We start from the raw sequence: 16,941 nt of genomic DNA on the forward strand, positions 1-16,941 counted from the left end.
TCTGTTCCTATGATGGCACTTTGGAAGATGAAGGTGCCGACTGTACTGTGTTATGTTAAAGGAAGGAGAGAACACTTGTGCGGTTAGTTGAGTGGCACCAGGTTGGCTTCTGGCCCACCTCCAGGCCTGTTGTACCTAAATGAGATAAAGAGTGTAGGAAAACATTCACTCTTACCTACAGACCTTCTGAATTCACATACATACGTGCATGTTTTGCAAAGCATTGGTTTGAGTTGCTTTCTTTGCACTTCTAGTTATTTATGTCCCCATATGTGTATCCTTTTAAAAAACTGTGTGGTACATTTTGTTGCTCTCCTACGGTTCGTTTACCCTTTTTACCTCTTTCGGTTCTTGGATTATTTTCATTTTTTCCAGTTATGAATAGTTCTACTCTGAATATCTTTAAATAAATAGCTATTTTCCCTTTGGGGAATGTAGTTCTTCCAAATGCATTGATGAGGTCCGAGTGTATGATTGCACATATAAATGTATTCATGCATATATAGCTGTTGCTGCATTTATTATATGGTTTTCCAGAGAGCTTGAACTAGCTGACAGTGCTACTAGCAATACATCAGTATTCACTTCTTTACATTGTGTTCTAGCTTTCTTTGTCAATTTCTTAATTTAACAAGTGTGTAACTGATTCCCTAAAGGTGTTTTCTACATTTCTTTCATTTCCTGAGAGGCTATCCAATGTTCCAAATGATAATTTACTATTATTTCCTTTATGTGTAAACTGATCACCTGTTTCTTTTGACCATACCTATTTCACATTTGTAATAGATTTATACACACGTATGTACACACATATATATGCTGGTAAGCTTATATCAGTTATTATTTTCCTCTTCTGTTTCTTCCTCCCGTTTTTTACATTTTATTGAGCAAAACTATTTTATTTCTAAAATATTCATACCTACTCAGTTTGTCTCTGATAATATCCTTTATTTCACAATACTCAGAAACGTATCTTCCTTCCACAGCTGGAATAAATATGCTATTCCATTTTCATTTTTTTCTTCCGTTTAACTATATGACTCATCCTAAGGAGATTGCAGCAGTGTGGTAGGAAGCAGCTCTTATTGTGCTGTACTGATATATCCAGCGAGTCCAACAACACATCTTAAATAGCAAATCCTCTCCCCATTGTTATGTTGCTTCTGGTTTTTAATATTAAGTTCTTAAGGAGTTTAAATCATTTCCAAAATCTCTTATTTTGTTCCCTTGGACAATTTTTCAATTTATAACCTAAAATCATACAGTTTGGGTAATTATTTTTTAAAAATACTGCTCTGGCCAATACAATAAGAAATGAAATATAAATATTTGAAGGATAAAATTATGTTTATTTGGTGATATGAAATATAATACTTCCAGAAATCAATCTGATTTGCACACCACCACTAGACATTTCTTTCTAAAATGCAAATCTGATCAGGTCATTTAAATCCCATTTAAAATCCTGCAGTGGGCTCTCCGTGGTCTTCAAAATCAAGTTTAAATTCCTTAGCTCAGTATATGTAAGGTCTTTTCCATCACTTGGACTGCCTTTGCCTCTTTCTCTGTTAGACTGCTTTTCCCTCTGGACTCTGCATCTTTTCCCCCAGAAGTCATTCCAAACAGCCCTTCGTCTGAATGAGATGCCCTTCCTGTCTGTGTCCAGGGCGCCTTTTTCTCTAGCAGAGCACTTTCACACTTGCTGAAAATTGTGTGTTTACTTGTTTCTTGCCCACTAGCTTGTCAGCTTCCTAACAGCCAGACTGTGTCCTTTTTTTCTTTGTGCTCTTAACACAGTGTTTGGTGGGACTTTTCCTTTATATCTAATACATTTTTGTATCTCATAATTTTAATAACTGGTTTAAATTTTTTAAATAAATGGATAGGGAAAATGTCAGTGGGGAAGCCAGGGCTGAAGTACAAAAATGTGTGCTTTGAATGTGCCTGCATTTGCTAGTGGTGAGCTGCACAGTGGACTTGACCCTTTCTTGCAGCTGATGTAAAGAAGACACGATCATTTCCTTGTCTGACTGCGTTCATAACATGAAAATAAACCCACTACTCAGGAGAAGCATAATTATTCCTGATACCAAAAACTTCTTTTCTGGGCTCTAAAGGAAACTAACTTAATATCTTCAAATATCCTTTCAGGTTTCATTGAGTAGTTTCTTACAAAATTTCTCAATATAGGCCAAATGGAATAGCTCCAAGTACAAATTAGTGAAAGTCATTCTAAGTGTGGAAAAAATAGACTAACTGGTAAACCAGGAAAAGGTGTGGCAATACATACTGATGGTCGGCTCATGTCTTTGCTCTGTCAAGAAAACATACAAATCAATGAGAAATATACCAACATGCCAGTAAAATCAGCAAAAACATGAAGAGATTCATAAAGGGGGAGACACAGCTAATCAGTAAATATTAATTCAAATTAAAAGATTTCATTTTTTACCTACTAGTAAGCCCAGTTTGTGTTTGGTTTATTTGAATCTGATAGTGTTGATGTAATAAAATGGGCACTGTTCCTTAGGAAATTGATTAGGAAATACAGATTTGTACCACCCTATGGAAAAGTTGTTTGGCAATATGCTTTCCCGCTGCCCGTGAACTCCTTGAGGACAAGAACCAACACGATATTTTGTTCATCTTTTGTTCTCGATCTGAGCACGGTGCCAGGCACTGCATAAATACCCAGTGAAAGTTGAGTGATTTAAAGGGCATACAGACATTCGGAATGGTTGACTTCCAGGAATTCCACTTCTAGGAAAACTTCCTAAGGCAATAGTTATAAATGCAGACTCTCAAAAAGAAGCAAGTTAAATGCACAAGTTGTTCTTTGTAAAAGTGAAAAATTGGAAATATCCTAAAAGTCCAAATCTAGAGGATTAGTCAAGTAAATTGTGTGATTCTTCATACTAGGGTGTCATGCAGCCATTTTTTAAAGGAGCATAAAGTTTGAAATAACACAGAATGGTTTCTACAGGGCCGGAAGAAAATTTGACAAAATGGTAATAGGGTTATGTTTGAGTGATGAACCTCTGGGTTTTAAAAATATTTCTAAGCTTCAGCTGCGAATGAAGTTGGTTCGTTAGTGATGTATGTGAGGGTGCCTGTGAGGCTGTGGGTTGGAGAAGGCTGTGTTTGTTACCAGTTTATCATGGAGTTCAGTGTGTTACCTTTGCATCGTTAACGCTGCAGTTCATCAGAGCCTCTCTAACCAGTCTTACAAGGTCAGGTCTTAGCTCCAAACCTATTTGTTCCACGTATTTATGTGAAAAACGTTATCTAGGACCAAGCATTAGAAATCTCACGATTGGTCTGGCCCGGTGGCTCAGGTGGTTAGAGTGCAGTGCTCCTAACGCCAGGTCGCTGGTTCAATTCCCACATGGGCAGGTGGGCTGCACCCTCTACAGCTAAGATTGTGAACAACGGCTCTCCCTGGAGCTGGGCTGCCGCTTAACCCGTGGGCGCGGGGGGGGGGGGGGGGGGGGGGGGGGAATAGCAGCGCAAGGCTCATAATACCAGCATTGGCCAGGGAACTGTGTCTCACGATCAATGTGTGTCTGGATTTCTCCTAATTCACCCACCGTCTGCTTCCTAACCTTGTGTTAATATGAACCAGATTAAGCCTGAACATCATCATCACCATTAGCCAACTTCTAGTGAGGGCTTGCCATGTGCTAGACCCCATTCTCCACTCGTTATATGGCTGTAATTTACTTAATACTCACAAAAGTCTTGAGGGTATTATTCTTCCCCTTTTACAGATGAAGAAACTGGGCACAGAGAGATGGGTGAGACCTATAGTCAGTCTGAAAGTCAGAAGTCTGCTTTTTCAACCACTCCAGTCTTTTGCATCCTTGAAATGAGCAGGCTGAGTGGGTAAAACCAGAAATGGGCAAAACCTTTTTGGGGATAGTGGGTTGTTATTTAGCATCAAGGTTAATGAGATGAAACACCAGGAGTCTAACAGTCAAGTTCTTTTCCCTGATTTATATCCCAGGACTATAGAGTAGCTTAAAAGTCTCCCACTTTCCTTAGCTTTTAAGGTTCTTTGTTTGGTGACAGTCAATTTCTCATCGAAATTAACACTTTGAAACTTGATTTCTATACAAATCCTCAAATCAGCCACCCATCTGCGAGCGTATTCTCTTCTCTGGTGCTGTTAGGAAAAGATGGCTGAGATGGCAAAGCATGTCTCCTTGCCATAGCTCTTTGAAGAAAAGGCATCACAAAAGACCAAGCTCGTTATGTGTTAGTTCTTTGTAATTTGGGGCAAAGGATAATTGGGGAGAATCCTGGCTAGGGTTGTTGGGTGTTTACTTCTCAGGGTAGCTGCTGTCACCGGTGAGGTGGAAGCCAGCTTCATCTTTGTACATCTTCCCAAACTTCCAGGCTCCCATGATGCTACAGCTGCTCAGGAGAAAGGCTTGTCTTCTAGACTCTGATCACCCGTCCTAGCTGGTCTGTCTTCCTTTCTTTCCCTCTCCCCTTCCCTCCTCCCCTCCCCTTTCTTTCTTTTTTTTGTTTTTTTTTGTTTGTTTGTTAAAATATGTGTTTTGTTCAAGCCTTTTTAAAGACGCCATGGAATTTGATTTTGTGATTTTGAAGAAAGCCTATTGAGTTTGGTCACCTCTCTCACCTGGGAAGTGTTGTCCTGTTTACATACGGTGATTCTGAATCCCTCAGTGTGGCAAAATGTGAGGTCAGTGAGGCGAGTGGCCAGGCCTTCGTGCTCTCTCCTGCACACTCCCATTACGAACCCCCATTTCCAGCATCCCTGCCTAGAGAGTGAGTGAGTTTATCTGACATTTTTTAGACACCAGGTGAGAGTATAGGTATTAATTAGTCTGCAACGAGACAACACAGGAGTGCACTGCAAGCTGTACATGGACACCACTGAAGATTCTTTTCCCTAAGCACCCATGCTTTCACAGTTAAAATTGCTTTTCTTCACCAGGTTAGCTGTAACAGAAGAACAATCATTCTCTGCTCAGATATATTTCCTGATTATACCATGTCATTTCCTCTTGATAACTGGTAGGTCCTTGGTCTAAAACTTACTTGAATTGCCTACTGCGTGAAGAATAGTATACATTCTACAGAGGAAGTATAAGGTATGAATTGTCATGAAGAAGCTATTAATCTAAAAACAGATACATAAACATAAATGATACAAACCAGCATCTATGTAGTTCAATTCACTTGGAAAAAAAAGTACACAAACTCCAAGGACTCTGAATTAGAGGCTCAAAGCAGAGAAATCATTACTAGGATAAGAGGCATGATTGAGGTTATATAGGAACCTTAACTCTTTACACCATTGCTTCATTTTAGGTAGAATTTAAAATTCCTTAATGAACCAAATTGCCACTGTCAGCTCTTGGATTTCAATCTACGAATATCATAGTCACATCTAGGTGTTTTGCACCTAGAACCTGCCATGTCTTGTGCTACGTGCTTTTGTTCTCATTTAATGCTGGTATTAATCTCATGAGGTCAGTAATATAACCCCCGTTTTTAAAGGTGAAGAAATTGGGGCTCAGAGATGAAACTTGCCTAAAACTGACAAATCTGGAATTTGAATGCACATGATTGTTTAAAAATCCTTTCTTCTTCCTGCCATGTGAGTCCCAACTGTAAGATGCTAAAAAAAGACTTGTTTCTTCCCCTGAAGGCTCCAAGGAAGTATTCCCGTCAAAAGATGGCTGCATTCCTTTTCTCCAGTCAAGGCAGTCACGTAGTGCGGCATCGCACGAGTGACGCCTGGGCTATGGGAAGATGAGTGCAGTCTTCACCTCCACATTGTGCTTCCTTAATATTTACTTAAGCTGAAAGTTACACTAGCAAAGTTTTATATTCCCCTTTCCTTTTAATACCCTCTTTATCCACGGACTCAAACTCCCTCTTGTGGTAGAAGCACATCTCTGAGCACAGACTGCAGGAACTCCGAGGTAAAAATCATCCGTTTTAGTGAAGTGAGTGAATTGTTAGCTAAGGTTTTATCTCGTGTATGTGGGTTGAAATTTAGTAGGTTGAGAACAAAGAAAGACTCAGCCCTGGAAAACAAAACGAATCCATCTTTGCCGTATAAAATCTACAAAAAGAAGACAGGGCTGTTACTCTCCTGGCTTCTAGCGAATTGAAAATCACACAGGCTCTTTGATCCCATGATTATCCTGAGTATAATACAAATTCTTTCGTGCTTCTTTTCAATGTGAAATAAGCAATGAATTTCAGAGTACGACTTCCTGTGGCTTATCAGGAGAACAGTTTATTTTTAATAATGATAGCATTTTTGTCATCTTGCCAGTCTGCACAGTGTTTTAGAGACAGAATCTTCATGTCTTTGCATGGCTATCCTCAGCTGACAGAAGGTGGCTATGGTTGGTAGACTAATGCCCCCTGCTCCTGCCCACCGCTGCCAAATATGTCCCCATCCTAATCCCTGGAGCCTACCGTGTTTCCCCGAAAATAAGACCTAGTCGGACAATCAGCTCTAATGTGTCTTTTGGAGCAAAAATTAATATAAGACCCGGTTTTATTTTACTATAAGACTATTATAATATAATATAATTAATATAATACCGGGTCTTATATTTAATTTTTGCTGCAAAAGACACATTAGAGCTGATTGTCCAGCTAGGTCTTATTTTCGGGGAAACAGTATGAATTTGTTACTTTATATGGTAAAAAGGACTTTGCAGGTGTGAGTAAGGGTCTTTAAATGGGGAACTTATACTGAATTATCCAGGTGGGTCCAGTGTCATCACAAAGATCCTTATAAGAGGAAGGCAGAATACTGAGAATGAGAAAAAGTGATATGACAATCGAAGTAGAGAGAGAAAGATTGGCAGATGCTACATTATTGGCTTTGAAGATGGAAGATGGGACCATGATCCAAGGAATATGCAGGCAGGCTCTAGAAATGAAAAAAAGCAAAGATACAGCTTGTCCCCTAGAATTTCCAGAATTGCAGTGTTGCCAACCCATTTTAGAATTCTGACCTCCAGCACTGTAAGAGAATAAATTTATGTTGTTTTAAGCAACTAAATTCGTGCTAATTTGTTATGGTAGCAATAGGAAAAATTGCACAAAACGTCGTAGCCAAGAATGGCTATTGTAACCAAAATCAAAGTCTAGATTGCTTGTGGAACCTCTGTCTGCATCACTCTTTATATCAGTCAAATTAGGCTAGGTTATGCTGTGGTAAGAAACCAAATCCTCCCAACCTACCTTCCGATGTGAAACAGCAAAGCTTTGTTTCTTGTTCCTGCTACACGCCCATCTCAAGTTGGAGGGGTCTCTGAGCCATGACTTCTCCCTCAGGGCCCTAGATTAACAGCCTTCACCACGTGGAACATAGCTGGTCACCATGGGGGGTCGAGGGAACGGGACAACTAGCACATTGGTATTAAAGGGTTCCTTCCAGCAGTGACTTATGCTCATAGTCTTGGCCATGGCAAGTTACATGGCCATGCTTCATTTAAGGGACGAGGGAAGGTCCGTCCTACCTTCTGTCCAGAAGAAGGAGAAGGAGAATATTGGTGAAGAACACTAATTACTACTAAAGTCTCCTTCCTTCATAGCGATTTTCTTGGACATCACGTTAGCAATTTGTCATTGGCTAAAGATTCAGGATTATATGTCCCAGTCTGGCTCTGGGACTTGTCAATGTATAAAATAACTTTTTTTTTTAAATCTTTATTAAGTGCATGAAATACTTACCAATTAAAGTGAATGGTGTTTAATTTAAGGTGGCCTGTAGAGGGCATACCTTCTTATGGAATTACGGCCATTGATAGGTGTCACACTGAGTACTACAGCAATCCCCCTGCTTATAGATGTGTATTTATACAGGTTAATTTTATCATTTGAAAGATTAACTTGACCACAGGGCAATTTATGCAGAGCCTTAAAATTTTCACTGGCATTACAACATGACCTTTTCATTTGCTTCTCTTCTGCTTTTGGTAAACAGATATTAAAGGGCTTTTATTAGTTTGATTTTAAGATTCACAGTTTTCCCAGATTCTAATTATTTCTGAAAAATAGTCCTTATTCAGTAACATCTGTATAAATACCTATAGTGTAGCTTATAGATGTGCCCTACTATGTCTTTAACCTCTTCAAAAAGCTCATTGGGCTTTATTTGTCAAAGTGAGTAATTGTGATCATCATTTAGACTATTTTGTCCTTTCTGGAACACTTTTTCTATATCTCTGAGGGCCCCAACACCAACTGGGGGAGGGAAGGAGGGCAAATGAAATTGTTACCATTTTACAGATGACAGAATTGGACAGCAAACAAATGATAGTCACTCCTGCTGCTAGGTTTAACCAACGTGTCCATGACTGCACTGAAAAAGAAAAGAAAAACCATCCTGTGGCGTGGCCAAGGCCACATAGGGTTATTGCAATCACCTAGATCAGACTCTTCGTGCATGCAGTTGAAACATCGCCTTCCTGTTTCTTCTTTGAGAACTGTCTATCCTTCCATCCTCAGGTGAAGTTTGAATGGATTCAGCTCAGGTTAGATTAAGAAAGGTTTATAGAGCTGGTACATTGTTTCAAATTAGAAAGGGTTGGGGAAGCATCATATATAATCTATACATTTTTCTAGGTAAGAGCCTTTTTCTTTCTGGAGAAGAATAATACAATTTTGCAAATACAAAACAGTGTAGGAACTCCTCAGTGGTTCAGCCTAAAATAACTACAGAAAAGGTAGCTATTACTTGGCAGGAATTTGCCATGATCCTAGGTCACCTCCATATCCATGAGGACAAACCAGCTACACGCCAGCCTCCCAGATCTTTGACTGCAGGACTACAGGACTCTGGTCTCCATTTCACTTCAGCCACCCATTCCATGACCACACTGCACTGTGTTACCACATCCAACTGCGGTACCTGTGCAATCTTCAGTTCACACATCTTTCAGAGCCCAAATTGGTAACCCTCCAACTTTCTCACTCCTGTCCTACACTGCTCTTGTTTCTGGTTCTCAAGACAGGACAATCGTTTGAGCCTCCACTTGGTTCCTAGCGTCTCCCTCCCGTCTTTACTTCCTTTCCCATCTGCTTAGTTTTTAGTTTTTGAGGTTTTTCTGTCTGTCCTAGGATGACCAACTGTCTCGGTTTGCTCAGGACCGAGGGATTTCCTCAGAGCAGTCTTGCACAAGCCAGGACGTCGGTCACCCTAGTCTGTTACATCCATATGTGGACATACTGTATGATGGGACTGCACGTGTCTCTTCCAGCTCCGTGTTCAGTGACATCACATTGGTAGCTTGAAATCAACCATGCTGGGAGTATTTATACCATGGAAATAAGCAAATACTACAAATCCGGGCTTGATTTGTTGACTGTCTAGACTTGAGAAGGTTAGACAGAAAATGTTAATAATGCAGATTAAGCTTAAAAGTGTGCTGTGTCTGTGGCCATTATACTGTGACTAGAATAAAAAGTTGAGGAAGCTTTCTCCAGTATTTGAGAACTACTACCTGATTCAGCAAAGAATGACATTGCGTATTTGACTGACGAGTGAAATTCTGAAACATGTCTTTGCTGTTTCACTTTAGTTTTAGTCCTTAACATGAAAACATCAACCAACATTCACATCAGAACTACACTCTTGCGTGAAAACGAGCATAGGTTGCTATGGACGCAAGAGTTGGGCTGAAATTCCCGAAGAAAGTGTTCTGTGAGAATCAAGCAACTATATAGAATTTGCAACAAAGATGATTGTATGTTTTATTATTTGCAAATTGTGCAGTACACCTTATATCAGTAAAATTTATAATAAACTTATGTACGTGTGTTTGTGTGTATATATATGTATTTGTATGTGTGTGTGTGTGCATACTTTTTTCTCTTTGGAAAGTCAGTTCTTAATGGTGAGAGAGGGGGGCTATTTTGCCCCCAAATTGGCCAGGGAGCCTGGTAAACATCCTACAATGCAGAAAACAGGCCCCATAACAAAGAATTCTCTAGGTTAAAATGCCAAGTTTGAGAAACTCTGCTCTAGTACATATGTAAGCAAAATAAATTGGTTTAGATATACCGAGGGTGCCAAAAAAAGTGTATACAAGTGGACACTTTGGTCAACATTGCTGAAGCAGTAATTTGCCGTAATCAGAAGTGTCTGGACGCTGATGGTAACTACTTTGAGCACCTCTTTGTAATTGCAGAAGTCAAATGTGACTTGTATTCATCTTTTGTTGATATATATTGAGTGTTACGATTTTAAGACAGTTTTCCTTTCTTAAAATGTGTATACATTTTTTTTGGCACCCTCTGTATTTAAAACTTATTCACATTAAGAATCCAGCTCTTCTGAATCATTTGTTTTTTCTTGCGTTGGTGGGTTTTTTGTTCTGTTATTCAAGTGTTTTTCTTAATTGAGAATAACTTACATACAATGAAATGCACAGATCTTAAGTGTATAGTGGATCAGTTTTGACAAATGCATACAGCCGTGTAGCCCAGACTCCATTGATATATGGATTATTTTCTTCATCCCCTAAAGTTCCCTCATGAGCCTTCCCTGTCAATCCCCTGATCTGATTCCAAAACATCCACTGATCCATTTTCCCTAGATTTCCATCACCATAGATGTGCCTGTTCTAGACCTTTTAATATAAATGAAGTTATGTAGTATATATATGTTCTTGTGTCGGGCTTCTTTTGCTTAGCATATTTTAAAAATTCATTTATGTTCTGTGTATCAGCTTGATTTCTTTTATCGTTGTATTAATATACCATGGTTTTTTTAATCCATTTTATTGTTTATAGATACGTGCTTTTTCAAGTTTGAGCTAATATGAATAGAACTGCTGTGAACACTTTATACAAGACTTTTGTTAACATATGTTTTCATTTCTCTTGGGTAAATATCTAGGCGTAGAATTGCAAGTTCATATAGTAGATGTATATTTTAATTTTTAAGAAATTAAGAGCTTTCCAAAGTTGGAACCTGCCCTTTTAATCATTGGGCTACATGCTCCATATTTCATAGATTTGGTATAAGGAATAAATTAGATAATGCACGTCAAGAGTTTAGTGTGGTGCTTAGCACAAGTAGGGCTTGACTTACTAGTGTTGTTATGTTCACTGTCTCTCTCTGGTGACTTCCAGATCTCTCATTCTTGAGCACTAGGCCTGCTTATACATCAGAACTTGGCTGTCCCACAGACAGCTCCACCTCAGCTTGTACGAGACAGCTCTTCTCTCCAACTTCCATCCCCAAACCTGATTCTGCTCTCCTGTGCTTATTACAGTGAATCCTCTCAGTTGCCCAAGCCTCTCCCCTCCTCACACATCTAACAGATCACCCAGGCCTGTTGATTCCACGGCCTTAATAATAGCTCTTTCATTTGTCCACTTCTCTCCGTTCCCCACTGTTGCTACCTTAGTTCTGACCTTTAGTACCTGTCTCCTGGAGCGCCAAAACAGCCTTGTAACTGAGGCCCATACCTTGAAGATTCCCACCCTCAATTCATTGGCTACACTGCAGTCAGACGTATCTGTCCATATTACAAAGCCGGTCCTGTCATGATCATTAGAACCCTGCACAGCTTCCCAGGATGAGGTCTCAACCCCCTATTCCTATCAAGACCTCATGCTCCATTTTTATTTCCTACCTCCCTTCATAAGCTTGGCTCCCACCCCCTCGGGCTCCCACCCCCTCGATTTCTTCCCATATCTGATCTTTTGCCTGGGCTGCTTGTTCTACATAGAATAACTATCCTTCCCTGCCCTATCTCATGCACCCCGTCCCTTGCACCCAGCGTATACTCATCAGGTTTCTGCGTTGTAGGAAGCATTCTGTGCCATCACATTCCTTCCCCCTGGGCTTGGGGTAAGTGCCCGCACACCTCGTGTGCCCTGGCACTTGGTGCTTACCCCTAGTATTGTTCTTGTCGCACTGTGTTGCCAGATACCCACCTGGGTCCCCACCCTCCACTCTAGTTCTCAGAGGACAGACACTGTTTTTGCTCATGTTAGCATCCCGAGTACCTACAGCAGATCAGGTAGGAACCAGTCACACGTCATCTTAGCATCTCCATCTTAATTTCGAGTGTGGAAGGCAAATCAGCAAATGTTTGGGAAATTGCCTCATTGTACTGGTGGTAGTGGAGAGTTTCCTTACTTCGCTGCTGTTGGACCTGTTGGGGAAGAGTGGTCAGGGAGAGAAGCCGACAGCATTGGGAATTGCTGGGCTCTTAGCCATCTGTCTTGTCCTTACAGCCTGATGAAAATTCACTGGATTTTTCCTCTTGTATGCTACGGCCGGGGATCAAGAATGCTCAGGAACTCGCTTGTGGGGTGTGCCTTTTAAACGTGGACTCCAGGAGCCGGGTAAGTCCCACACCTCCCCGCTTCAGGTGGCAAAGCGCTTCCCTGACATGACCTGGGGAACAGCCCCATCTACTCTTCACTACGAGGTCTGTGCCCAGAGGTGGTGGGGATTTTATGAAGCCCTGAAATATGATCACAGGAGCAGGGATAGTCTTTCAAAGGGCAGTGGGGAAGCTGTGGAGGGGACGACCGGATGCTGTTCTTCCCTCTGGCGAGCGTGCTGTTTGCATTGTGGCCACAGCAGCCTGTGCAGTGGGGTGGTGAAGAGACAAGGTTCAAACTCCTAAGGATTTGCTTGCAGGCAAGAGGCCCTGTTCTGGGAATTTTGTTGACCTCATGGTTTCAACGTTATTTCAGAAAGAAGAGAAGCCGGCAGCGGAACATCCTAAAAAAGTATGAACCAGTTACACTTTATTTTAGCGTCTCCATTTTAATTTGAGTGTGGAAGGCAAATGAAATGATTCCACTGCCATCCTGAACTGTTCCAATCATGAATCCTTTACTGAGTCATCTTTGTTCCCATGTTTGATTTAATCAACTAACGTGTCTGTATGGATCCCCTTCGGCCTTGTGTGCATGCTTGTATCTCATGATTGGCTTCTGGTGTTGCAGTTATTTTTCTCCGCAATCAACAGTAACAGAATGAGCACCTCCTGGAAGACAAAGTTGTAGTGGCATACAGAATGAGACCAAGGAGCTTCAGGATTTGGCCATTATCAAAAAAAAACAAATCGTTTGGGTTTTAGAGTTTTATTTATTTGTTTACGTGTAGTTCTTTAGAAAACACCACAGGATGTGGTTCAGGTTATGACTGGCTGGCTGTAACTTACCTATAAGCATTACTCATCTGGAAATAATTCTTAGGTGTTTAATCTTCATTTTTTTTGCAAATCTTGTACCTCATTGGACTTTTTAATGATGTCAGTTCAGTTATGAGCTCCCCATGGCATTAGACCCCAAGTTTTTAATCTTTTGTTTTCTTTCATGATAGGACTGTAAATCAGCCAAAACCTTAAGGGATCGATTACATTATAGTCAATGGCCAGCCTGGGGGAAGGGCTTCCTTCAGCAGAAGGGATAAACTCAGCCACAGCCCTTGGCTCTTTTCATCTCCCATATCATGACACTCCCTCCAACCCCCCAGAGACTCCGTCTACCTTTTCTATGAAAGCTTTGCCCTCTTTTGCTGAAATTGGGTGTAATGGTAAAGATTTTTTTCATACTTTTAATTATCAGCTGAAAACTTTACTTGACTTTCTGTAGCCACCTGCTCAGCTCAGCTTTTGTGTGTGTGCCAGTTTGGCCTCGGCCTCTGACCTGGAGAAGTGTATGTGCTGGTAGCTGATTGGCTCTTAGGTGCAGAAGAAGCTGACTTGCCCCACGTATCTGTTTATTTCCGGCAGGCATTCAACTCAGAAACAGACAGTTTCAAGCTGGCTTATGGAGGACACCAATATCACGCCAGCTGTGCCAACTTCTGGATCAACTGTGTGGAACCCAAACCTCCTGGCCTCATCCTGCCTGATTTGCTCTGAAAAGCTACTCTGTGAAATACCAACTGGGTTTTGTTTTTTTGTGTGTTTGTTTTGTTTTGTTTTGTCACACCCATGAGTGACAGGGACCAATGAACAGAATGCAAGTACTGCGAAGTTCACTTCCATGAATCTATATGAAGAATTCTCCACAAGGTGGGGGGCGAGGGGCTGTGGAAATTCTATCATTCCTACAGACGACCCAAATTTGTCCTGTGGTTCCCACTGCCAGGCCTTGGGATTTGAGGTAAAATTGCCCTACCCAAACTGCTTGTGGCACCAGAAGTTCGCCAACTCATCTCTAGCTCTCTTAAGGTGTTTTAAAATATGGACCACGATTTTCTTTATCTGAGGAATAATTTGCTGCTGCAGTATTGAAACTGTGAAGAATTGACATTTGAAGAAAAATAAATTATTGTTATAGGACTGGAATTGGCAAGACTGTGTTGAGCCAGTGCTTATTTATATCTAGAACACATACTGTCCTGTGAAGTAGAGTGCATTTATCCTCATTAAGTGTGTTCATATCTGAAATGAATAAAAATGGGAAATTGTGGTTACATTTATGTTCTTTCTATGGAAAAAATTCTGCTTGTCTCCATTGGACAATGGCAGGTAGGTGAGGGCAGACTGACCAACTCTGCTGTCGCAACTGAACCAATGCTCTACTCTTTTCTTTCATTTCTAAAACTATCAACTGTGAAGAAGACTTTTTCTCAAAGCATGCCTGGCAGAGCACTTGGCAGTGGAGAAGAATGTTTGTTTTGACAGAGGCCCAAATCCTTGTATATCAGGACGAACGAATATCCTTCCCCTTAGGAGCCTCCGCTGAAAACCTTCTGTTTGGCCTCACAAAGACTGAACATGGTATTTTTTTCAGACAGGACTTAGAAAGGCAGTGGCATGAAATCTCTTTTCAGTGGCCTCTGTCCAAATTTCGAGAAACGACTGCATAGGGACCAGTGCTGCCTGACTTTGCAGTTCTGTGTGAGAGACCTGAAAATTCAGGGTGAGAAGGTGGGGTTCTCGGCCTGGTGAGGCGAGTAGTGTGATATATATTTATGGTAGAAGTGCACAGCTTAGAAGCAGTGGAAGAAAATTGTTCAAAAACAGCACTGAATTATAAAAGGAAAAGGCTCATGCCTTTAGTGTAGGAAGTTTTCTTTGTCACTTAAACTGAATGCATAAAATCAGGGGAAAAGAAGAAAACCAGGTGGTTATGTACTGTGTTATCCCGGGAAAGAACATGCCAATCTAGGACACACATTTCTCTGGATTACGTGCTTTATGAAAAGATTTTGAATCTTGTGTTTCACTTGGTATGACTTAGGCTCTCTGACCTACACTTAGTTTTTTATTTGTAAACTGGAAAAGTTGGTTTTGCCTATATAATTGCTGCTTTACATAATTAATTTGATTCTTTTCCCTTTTCAGGACAGAACTTGAGGGACTTCTGTTTTGTTCCATCATACACCTTTTACCTCCATCTTCTCCAAGAAAGGTACAGAACGTTCTTGTTATACAGCAATTGATGGGGCTCTGCTTCACCTTGTTCTGCACCAGAATGCAGAGGTGTTATTGAGATAAATCTGTGTTTCCTTCTCCTTTGCTCTAGGCCAGGGGTGTCCAAACTTTTTTCAACGTTTTTCACCAAGGGCCATATGTGGTAAAATACACAAACAGCTGGGCCACTCACTTGAGGTGAAGTATGCATTGCCTCACCTGGTTTATTTAAGTAAACTAAATATATTTTTGGAATTTGCTGTGGGCCGATTAACAATGGATCATGGGCCGCAGTTGGCCTGTGGGCCGCAGTTTGGACACCCCTGCTCTAGATGATTCTGTCCCCAGCTCCTAAGGACTGAGACAGCTGTCTCTGGATTGTTACTTTCACAGCCTTTGCCCTCCACAGGGCTTGGTGGAGTGTCGGGAACACATGTGGGCCAGTTTCTAGCAGGCTTTTCCTGAGGCCTCTCTGCTCCAGTTCAGCCTGAGTAGCACCTAGGGTTTTGGCGTGGCACCGGAATTCAAGCCGGCTTCTAATTGGTCTTGTACAGTCCATAATAGACCATAGCAAAATCTACCTTTGCGGTAAGAATGTCGCCCAGTTTGACAGAATTTACATTGCTGAGACATTTTTTGGAAATGCTATAGGGACTATTCTTCTGTAAGAATGGCCTGTGTCAGTAATTTTTTGAATTATGCTCACCTGATAACTAGATTGGTTTCCATTCCTGGATATACTCCAGAATGCCTCAGATAAAATGCCTAAGTATACTTTCTGCTGTCCTTGGCACGTATGGTATGTTTAGTCACTCCATGGGAGGTGCAGTAGGAAAATTCAGCAGATGTCAACAAAAAGCCTTTGCTGTGAAAAGTAGTCATTACTTGTAATATCTGGTTAATATTGGAAATGTTTTATTAGACACCACCAATAAGGACTTGGGGTGTGCGGAATACCGTTGCGTTGATTTTCCTTATTCAAGTTTATTAAAATGACTCAGTGTTACATTCAGCTTTACCTCAGCTCTTGTTAGCCAAGAGCCCAGTGTCCTTGGAAACTGTAACCAAGGTTACTCATTTCCATACTGTGCATTGTGCAGGCAGCTTCACCCTACTGCTTGAGTGGCGATTAATAAGCACTTTTCTTTTTTGGTATTGTATTTTGCCTTTAAAAATGTTATGGCTTGGTATGTAATTTTTGTCTGGACGTGCTTGAGGTAGATGTGGCACTACATTAGGATGTTATCCATGCTTTATTTTTCCTGTGGCTACTAGTTAGCACTCTAGGTAGGATGCTTATTTTAAATTTGAGTATTTTGAATGCATATACATATTTTTGTCTGATTAAGGATGCCTTCTAGTTGCCTTTTCCTTAATGACTAGTGTTCTTAAGCTTCAAAAAGATTATAGGGCCTTTATGTTATAGAAATTTGAAATGCTTGCCCTGCACTGGGGATCAACACAAAAACGCTTGTGACACCTTCTAGGTCACACACCTTCCTTTGTGACCAGCTAATCCACTCTGACACTTAGAAAGGTGTTAGGCTTC

The 16,941-nt window shown here is 40.9% G+C and overlaps 1 protein-coding gene across 15 annotated transcripts in view; it reads left to right on the plus strand.

The window, feature by feature from the left end:
* Positions 1–14,451, plus strand: part of SYNRG (synergin gamma) — a 67,140-nt gene extending 52,689 nt beyond the window's left edge. For 10 of the 15 annotated variants that reach the window (XM_019732530.3, XM_019732533.3, XM_019732534.3 and 7 more), the window contains 3 exons: positions 12,247–12,357; positions 12,715–12,750; positions 13,761–14,451. In XM_019732530.3, the coding sequence (XP_019588089.3) occupies positions 12,247–12,357; positions 12,715–12,750; positions 13,761–13,892 (279 nt within the window). In that variant the 3' untranslated portion in view covers positions 13,893–14,451. The remainder of the gene's footprint in view (positions 1–12,246; positions 12,358–12,714; positions 12,751–13,760) is intronic. The other 5 variants (XM_019732532.3, XM_074320155.2, XM_074320158.2 and 2 more) reach the window with 1 other exon arrangement.
* The last annotated feature ends 2,490 nt before the right edge of the window (positions 14,452–16,941 follow it).

The sequence above is a fragment of the Rhinolophus sinicus genome, chromosome 12, assembly GCF_057876585.1.
Source record: "Rhinolophus sinicus isolate RSI-liver-muscle chromosome 12, RSI-T2T, whole genome shotgun sequence".
Taxonomy (NCBI): Eukaryota; Metazoa; Chordata; class Mammalia; order Chiroptera; family Rhinolophidae; genus Rhinolophus; species Rhinolophus sinicus.